This window comes from Vigna radiata, chromosome 6 (assembly GCF_000741045.1).
Source record: "Vigna radiata var. radiata cultivar VC1973A chromosome 6, Vradiata_ver6, whole genome shotgun sequence".
NCBI lineage: Eukaryota > Viridiplantae > Streptophyta > Magnoliopsida > Fabales > Fabaceae > Vigna > Vigna radiata.
Genome location: NC_028356.1, coordinates 23,034,525 through 23,044,206, shown reverse-complemented (window position 1 = coordinate 23,044,206; position 9,682 = coordinate 23,034,525). Strand labels below are relative to the sequence as shown.

At 37.5% G+C, this 9,682-nt stretch overlaps 1 protein-coding gene across 1 annotated transcript; it reads right to left on the bottom strand.

The window, feature by feature from the left end:
- Window positions 1-452: 452 nt before the first annotated feature.
- LOC106763581 lies at window positions 453-2,147 on the bottom strand. The gene has a single exon (XM_014647754.2). It carries the CDS (start codon window positions 1,466-1,468, stop codon window positions 779-781), a length of 690 nt encoding a protein of 229 aa, XP_014503240.1. The 5' UTR covers window positions 1,469-2,147; the 3' UTR covers window positions 453-778.
- Window positions 2,148-9,682: the final 7,535 nt, after the last annotated feature.

Sequence of the window (9,682 nt, the reverse complement as noted above, 5' to 3'; positions counted from 1 at the left end):
ACGCGTGTTAACAAACCCATATATATATATATATATATATATATATATATATATATATATATATATATATATATATATATATATATATATATATAATGTGATGAGAAAAATATAAGAATAATTAATATCCATAAATCATTACACATTAATGATCACAGTTAAGGAAAATCATACCCCTCCCTTTGAACAAAAGTTTTAAGTGTAACTCCATGGTGATCAATGTTCTCATGATCCTTTCTCAGTCAACAAAATCCAGGATCCTATCACAAACTTTCACAGAAATAAATGATCAAATTGTTAAAACACAAGCCACAAAAGAAAATAATAAATAAAAGAAAGATATTTTTTTAATAATTTGCTTTTTATAATTTTTTTACTGTGGTAGTTCGTGGTCCATTTAGTAACACAATTTATTATCAAAAATTGTTAAAAAAACGTTGTTAAGATGGGCCCTCAATAAAAAGAGGAGAGAAAAATGAAAACTCTCGGTGGACTTTCACTCTTTAACCTCAATACAATGTCTTTATCTGCACTACTAATGTGAACAGCAAAAAGTCTTGGAATCACCCACTTTTATGTTGTGTCTAACCCAGTATCAATCAATATAAATCAAGGCTTTGAAATACGGTTCATCACTAACATTTAGACAGCAACAAAACAAGTTTTATGAGATATCAGCAGCTCCTGTCTGAAATTTGTCTGAAAGTTGCTCAAAATATTTTAGATCAAGAATCAGAACAAAATCATAACGGATTGTAATTCAAAACATTGAATCAAATCAACCCCACCACTGATGCACAGCCACACCTTCATCTCTCAACTTTCCATACAGAGCCAAACACTCCCAATAAGCCCTTCTGTTCTTGCTCTTTGCACTCCCTTGCTGTGGCTTGCACTCCAAGAAAAGCTCATCCACCAACGTTATGGTCTTACTCCACATCATCTCCTCCACCATCTCAGCCTCAGCTTTCATCACCACATACTCTTCCTCCTTCACGTTCTTCCTCAACCAGTCCGATATCTCTATCTGTGGGCCACCCTCAGCCACAGCCTCTATCTTATAGATCTCGAAGTTCGTGTTCCTCGTAGGATACCTCTTCCTAAACCAGTCGGAGCCGCTCCCATCATCCTTTTGCCCCACATCGATGAAAACGCGGCGAGGGTAACCCTCCAGCGAATCACCCATCAGATCAGGCAAATACTTGGTACGCTTCAAGTACACCCTCGATTTCCCCGAAGCCGCACGTGGGGGTTCCAGAAGCACGTCCTCTAGCTTTTGCAACGCAGCTTTTTTCGCTTCTGGCACGTACCCTAATAGTTTTCTCTGCGTGAAGGGCTTTGTTCCCATGTTCATGGCAAGAGGGTCGGGTTTGGTTTCTTGTTGTTGTGCTAAAGTCGAAGGTATCAAGGTAAAGGGAGCTAGAAACAACACCAAAAGCATCACGCGGTGAGAGAAAACCTTTCCCATTTCAGAAGTATTAGGTTAACTTATCACAAGAAGAAAAATAAACACAAAGATGATGACGACGACGACGATATTTTAGAAGATCGAAAGAGACTTTTTATATGTAGCAAAAGAAGAAGAAGAAGGCAAAGAGGCGGAGAAGAGGGAATTAGAGAAGAAGGAGAATAGAGCTTTTTTTTTGTTAGGGTGACAATACTTTTAGCGAGTGCAAAATCTGGCTGCAGTGTGATTTCCACCCACAATGAACACTCTCTCGCTTTCAAATGACAAAGACAGTGACAACAATTCCCTCATCCGCCGCATCTCCATTTCAGTCCTCCCAGGATCGATGATGGTTTAGGATCTCATCGTGTGTTCATCTGTGTCACGGTGGCTCGTTGGGCAAACACTGTGCTACTTCGCCTCCATCGATCACAAGTGGAAGGAGGCGAAGGACAAAGGAGAGAGCTTTTGAGGCTTCGGGTGATAAAGTTTTGTACTTTCTTTTTGGGTGTAGCTGTTTGAATCAAGAGGGGAATGAATATGGTGGGAGTTAGCCAGGGTTATATATATATGCATGGCAGGAGAATGAGAAAGAAGAAAACATTGGTTGGTGCCTCGAGAATTTAGCTATGCCTTTCAACAAAAACAAAAGTATATCTCAAGTTTCGCTCATTGCAAACTCCAAAATGGTGTGGTTGGAATTGCTTGGTTTTGTTGTTATTAGATTCAGTTGCAGGACATTCAATTTGCACCAGAATTGCTTAAGACTAATTTGAGAATTGTCTAACCATTTTATCTCCTATAATTGGATAATTCACCAAAAAAATATATAATTGGAATTGAAAATGTATAAAATAGGTCATAGTTATAATGAACCCACTTGAAAACCCTACCCATGTGTTTGTGTTTAAATTGAGAATTTCACCATTTTCAGGAAATTTAATTATTATGAATTTGATTTACACTATTTTAAAATTATTTTATTTTCTAATTGTGTGGCTTGGATAATACTTTAACTTATTAAATTTTAATTTTAGTTATCATCAAATCAAATTTATGAAAATTCATGTTCTTATTAAATAATGTTTAACTAATCAAAAAGAGACCCTAATGTTTTTCTTTCTATCAAGATCTTCTTTTATTAAAATTTGCAAAAAAGAAAATGAACTAATATCAACAATGACTTTTCTTTATTACCATCATTTTTTTTAAGTGGAATCAATTAAGATTATTTAACAAAACAATTTCCCCAATTAAATCTGGCCAGTAATTTCTATTATTATCAGTTTCACCTTTATTTCTTACCACCACCTTGTGATTGTCAACCCCACACTTCACCAAAGCATACTACTTTGTCATTATTCTTCATATGGAAATTTTTTTGTACTCAAACTTGACATAACCTTGAGTATATATGAAGAGGTATCAAAATTGAATTTCAAAATATAATGCAATATATTAATTCCAATTAATACCATCTTAGGAACTAGGATTATTAACCAATTTTAATAGAATTCGAATTGCAATCCCAATGAGGAGGCGCTTCTACTAACATTAATCGATAACTAAAGTTACTTTTACATAGTGACATGAAATGGATTAATCAAAACAATCAAATGAAAGTGTTAGAATCACTTGTATTTTAAGATTCCTTGTTTTGTTAATATTTTGTCAAGTCAATGCATTACTTTGACTCATTTATAAAAAATAAAATAAAATAATATATATATATATATATATATATATAATTATTATATGAATTAGAACAACCTATAAATCTATTTGTGGACTAAACACATTCTCTTCTTACTTACTTACTTAAGGGTATTTTTATACAAGTATAAAGTAAAATATACTATTAATCCATTATTTCTTCTTACTTACTTAAGGGTATTTTTATAGTTAAGTTCATGTTTCAGTAGATATTTTGTGGGATTAAGACACTAATCTATTGTGACGTGACTTTACCGCTTTTCGATGCTTGAACTAGATTCTCCGCTTGTCTTCTTTCTGCCTGGTCGCTCGATCGCCTACAATCTTGGTCGTTCGGTGATCTTCAGGTTTTGACCGTTCGGTTGCTATCCTGGTGGAGAGGGGGAGTACCTGCAAAAGGCACTCCGACGCCCAAGTTAGGCGTGAATTGAAGAGTCTCGACTCTTGATTTGAATATTTGAGAATATGAGTTGTGGAGTCTGAGTAGAATGTGAATGAAGTGTGATTGGAAGATACTTGACTTGTGGCCCTGGCTTTCTGTTTATAATTTGTCTCATGGACCTTCAACTGATATAAGCCCAATAAATAGAATAAAATATAAACAAAATATAATATAAACAGACTTACCTGAAAATCTGGTTAGTTGCTAAATATCTTTAAATATATATTCTTGATTATCCTTTGATTATTTTATCTTCTGCTTATCCACATCTTTAATAAGATATTCTTGATTATTTTTAATAAGATAGATCATAACCGCTCGACCTTGATATCATACTGTACATTATGCCACCCAAGTCTGAGTTAATTGTTCGGTTTTAGCCGAGGTTAACTATAGGACTTATGAGTTTGAAGGAGGTTGTGTTGGGGAGCGTGCTTCTAGGTGTTGCTCATCTGTGGACCTCCCAATAGGTTGTCTGTGGCCCAGGAGTTCTTGGAGAATCTCCCAGTAGACAAGATTGGTCGTTCGTGGCCCAGGAGTTCCTGGATTATCTCCTAGTAGACGTGAATGCCCAGTAGTTCCTAAAGAACATCCCAGTAGACGAGAATGGTCGTTCGTGGCCCAGGAATTCCTGGAGAACATCCCAGTAGACGAGAACGGTCGTCCGTGGCCCAGGAGTTCCTGAAGAACATCCCAGTAGACAAGATTGGTCATTCGTGGCCCAGGAGTTCTTGGAGAATCTCCTAGTAGACGTGAATGGTCGTCCGTGGCCCAAGAGTTCTTGGAGAACCTCCCAGTAGACGTGAATGGTCGTCCGTGACCTAGGAGTTCCTGGAGAACATCCCAGTACACAAGATTGGTCGTCCGTGGCGCAGGAGTTCCTGGAGAATCTCTTAGTAGACGTGAATGGTCGTCCGTGGCCCAAGAGTTCCTAGAGAACCTCCTAGTAGATGAAATTGACCGTCCGTGGCCCAGGAGTTCCTGGAGAACTTCCCAATAGACGTGAATGACCGTCCGTGGCCCAGGAGTTCCTGGAGAACTTCCTAGTAGACGCGATATGTGGGGCCAAATGGCTGAATGCCAAAAGCCGAATGGTTGAATATTTGGGAGGCGAATGGTTGAGTACCTTGGAGGCTGAACTGCTCAACAATTGAGGCCGAAGGGTTGAATACATGAGGCCTAATGGCCGAGTACCTGTAAAGCAGAACGATTGAATACCTGGGAGGCCGAATGGCCGAATGCTTGTGAGGCCTGATGGTCGAGTACCTGCGAAGTCGAATGACTGAATACCTGTGAGGCCTGATGGCCGATTACCTGTAAAGCTGAACGGCTGAATACCTGGGAGGTCGAATGGCCGAGTACCTGTCACTTGCAGTCATGGAAGGCTGAGCAACTGAGGCCGAGTGGCTGAATACTTGTGAGGCCGAACAACGGAATGTTGGAACTCTTGAGGCCATGGAATGCCGAAAGGTTGAAGCCGAGTGGTTAATATATATGAGGCCTAATGGCCGAAGGAGGCGAACTCCAGTGGGTAGCAATTCCTAACTTCTAAGAAACTTGATTCGATTAATGATGAATAGGATAGTGGAGGCAATCGTTGAACCCCTACTTCTTTTGATGAATTTCAGCATAGTGTAATGTCTTATGGCTATGGTTAATTTGAAGTGCAAAAATTTGCAGGTTGAAGTAGCTTCACGCACTGAAGAAGAATGTTAGCATGGCGGATGACGTGGAGGCTGAATCGACCTGAGGGTCTTCGGCGAGACACCCAATTTGATGTTCTGCTTTGATGGCTTGGGCCTAGATTGATGTTGATTGATTGAGTATTTTGCTGAGATAAAGTTGGTGCTGGTAAAGCCAACCTTAAAGAAGTCGTTGTTGATGTAAAGAAGTTGAACATGGAACAATTAGTGAAGCAGTTAAAGTATTTGGGTTTTGAGCGGGTTCCTCTTTTAGCAAACTTGTTAAAATTTTCCTTTTCTCGTGAGGTCACCATGGCGTGGTCCTGTATTCCAGCAACGTCTTTCAATTGGTGACGGTGATGCGACGGATGGTGCGGAGAGTGCGGCTGATGACGCGGAGGTTAGTCCAAACGACACATCAAATGTTGCGTGTTGCAGACGACGCGGAAGCTGGACGGCGCGGCGAATGCCGCGATTGCTGCTGATGATGCGGGTGACCTAGTGACACCAGTGGGGTTTTCATCCGATGGCTGACGTCATTGGCAATATTACAGCTGACTAATTTGATAGTTGAACGGTCCGGTGCCGGTGGCGGATTGCGGCAATGCCCGAGAATGACGGTGGCTTTTTTATAACAAGGAATCTTTTGTACATGTCTTGCTTTGATGCTTTGATGTTATTAATAAGGACTAGATGTTGCCTAAAAGTTCCGGACAATGATATTTTGACAACACTTTTTGATAACTTTTTTTACCCGTGTCATCATTTTATTGGTCTATCTGAATTTATGTTTAAAAAATATTTAAAACAGACCAATCACAAGCTGCCACGTATGCGTTGTAAAAAAATTGTTAAAAAAGTGTTGTTAAAAAAAGTTTTTCCAAAAGTTCCTTTCTTGGTTCGACAAAGCAGAACCCGCTTGAGGGGTTGCTGGGAGACCAAATCTTAACGCATAAAATTCTTCCGCAAAATCTTGTGTATTTTTGGCACACTGGTATTGTATTGTCCTCGAGAATATGTGGTTGAAAGCTTGACCAGGCTGCAGGGATCTTTTCCTCAGCTATATGGAAATTTAATTTCTTAAACCTTTTGGTCAGATTAATGCAAAACGGTGTTGAAAAAGATGAAGACTTGCAAACTAAGCTGTAACAAAAACCTGACTTGCATTCTTATTCTCCACATATTGTATTAATATTCATCATTAAATATTATATAATAACATATATAATAAATGCTTCGGTTACAATTTTGATTTGCACCAATATTGATTACAAATTATATTATATATACTATATCATGTTTGGATAATAATAATAATGTATAATATATATTTTTAATGTTTATATAAAATAGCTGCCGTAATGTTTATTGTAATAAGATATTTAAGATTTTTGTATTTTTTTTAAAAAAAATACTTATCTCGTTGATGATGATCCATGTTGTGTAACTTTTGTTTTGCTGAAATTTTTTGATGTTGATCTGAAACGATGTTGATACCGAGCGTTTGTCTTGGTTCCTCGTGGCTTTCAATGGGATGTCCCCGTCCCACGATGGGCACCAAAATGTTTCAGTAAATATTTTGTAGGACCGAGACACTAACATGTTGTGACGTGGCTTTACTGCTTTCCGATGCTTGAACTGGATTCTCCGCTTGTCTTTTTTGTCGTTCGATTGCCTACAATCTTGGTTGTTCGGTGATCTTCAGGTTTTGATCGTTCGGTTGCTTTCCTGGTGGAGAGGGGAGGTACCTGCACTCCGACGCTAGTTAGGCGTGAATTGAAGAGCCTCGGCTCATGATTTGAATATTTGAAAATATGAGTTGTGGAGTCTGAGTAGCCCGAGCTTTCTGTTTATAATTTGTCTCATGGACCTTCAACTGATATAAGCCCAATAAACAGAATAAAATATAAACAAAATATAATATAAACAGATTTACCTCAAAATCTAGTTAGTTGCTAAATATCTTTAAATAGATATTCTTCATTATCCTTTGATTATTTTATTTTTTGCTTATCAATATCTTTAATAAGATATTCTTGATTATTTTTAATAAGATATATCGTAACCGTTCGGCCTTGATATCATACTGTACAGTTCATATATATATATATATATATATATATATATATATATATATATATATATATATATATATAAAAGATATAATCGATTCTTTTAATATCTTTGTCAATGTCTCTTCATATAATAACTAATAGACCGTTACAATAACATATCTTTCCAATAACATTTTAGAGATATAAGGTAAGTTTAAAAGGTTTGGAAGGGAATGCGAGAGAGGTGTGAGTTCATCTCCACCACTAACAATAGTATTTGTCGATAAAAATACAATATATTTTTCCAATATTGGAGTTGTTATTATTATAATGAGCCTTTTGCTGTTGGACCCTTAATATTGGACTTGCTTTTAGGCTATGTACAAAAACCATTTACATGTTTACTTCACCCGAAATCTCATTTACATTATGTGGGAGAGGAATTTGTTGAATCTCAAGATTAAAATGACTCTAAATGTGCTCTGTGAGAGAATATCTTTTATTAATGCAGAGGAGTTGGCTTATATAAGCCTTACATAACAGGAAAAGTAAAACTGCAACAGAGCCACTATCTTAATGGCTATTAAAGCGGAGTAAAAATCTTAACTATCTCCTAAATAATAGGACAATCTAANAGNTCTTTAATACTAGAGCTTTATTAACTGACACACNTAAATTAACTGACACACGTAAACAATAAATTGACTAACATTCCCTCCCTAAGCTACATGCCTCGTCTGATGCATTTAGCTTACTTCAGTGGCTTTCACAACTCCAAGCATGCTTCGAATCCTTTCAAATTGATCAAGTTTTAGAGGTTTGGTCATAATGTCTGCTACCTGTTCATTTGAACTGCAGTATACTAGGCTGACTACTTGATCATTCACCAAGTCTCTGAGAAAGTGGAATCTTCAATATGTTTGCTTCTTCAATGGAAAACAGGATGTTTTGACAGTTGGATAGTAGAGCTGTTGTCACATAATATTTTAGTATCCTTCTTTTCTTTCGAACCCAGGTGCTCTAAGATTCTTCTGAGCCATATACATTGACATGCACAGAGAGCTGCAGCAATATATTTGGCCTCCGTAGTGGACAAACTTACAACAGGTTGCTTTTTTGAAGCCTATGAGACAGCTGCAGACCCAATTATGAATACTGAGCCAGATGTGCTTCTTCTATCATCTAAATCTCCTGCGTAATCACTGTCAGTGTATGCTATGAGACCACTTTTACCTTCCTTTTTATAAATTAAGCCATGCTCGGTGGTTCCCTTAAGATACCTTAAGAGCCTTTTGGTTGCTGCCCAATGTGACTCTTTTGGGTTAGCCATGAACCTACTTATCAGATTTACTCCAAACATCAAATCTGGTCGAGTTACTGTTAAGTACATGAGACTTCCAATTACTTGTCTGAATTTAGTTGCATCTATTGCAACACCGTTTTCATCCTTTGAAAGCATGCTACCTGGAACAATGGGATTCCTTACAGGATTACTATCTGCCATGTTGAATTTGGCTAGAACCTCACGGGCATATCTTTTTTGACAAATAAAAATCCCAGCATTACTTTGGATGACTTCTACTCCGAGAAAGTATCTCATTTTTCCCAAATCAGTCATGTCAAATTCCAACATCATTGAACTTTTGAATTCCTCACACATGTTCCTACTATTCCCAGTAAAGATTAAATCATCAACATAAAGGCTAACTATTAAAATATTACCATTATCCTTTTTGGTGAATAATGTGTGTTCATTGGAGCATCTTTCAAACTGTTCTTTTGCAAAATAGGCTTCAATTTTGCTATACCATGCTCTTGGTGCTTGTTTAAGCCCATATAATGCTTTCTTTAACCTGTATACTTGATCTTCTTTTCCTTTCTTGATGAAACCTGCAGGCTGTTGGACAAATACTTCTTCTTGAAGGTCACCGTGTAGGAATGCGCTTTTTACGTCCAGTTGAAACACTTCCCATGCACTTTGAGCTGCCAAAGCTAATAATACTCTCACAGTATCAAGTCTAGCTACCGGTGCAAATACCTCTGTGTAATCTATTCTATATTTTTGGGCATAACCTTTGGCCACTAATCTGGCCTTATGCTTTTCAATATTGCCACTTTCGTTGAATTTCGTCTTAAAAATCCATTTAACTCCAATTGGTGTAACACCTTTTGGAAGATCAACAAGCTCCCAAGTGTTGTTCCTTTCAATTGCTGCCATTTCCGTATCCATTGCCTCCCTCCACCGCTTACTTTTACATGCTTCTTCAAAGGAATGTGGATCATCAGCGTCAGTTGCTATCATTGCCATGAAGTTTTCTTCTTCGGTTTCTGCTGATAGATTGGT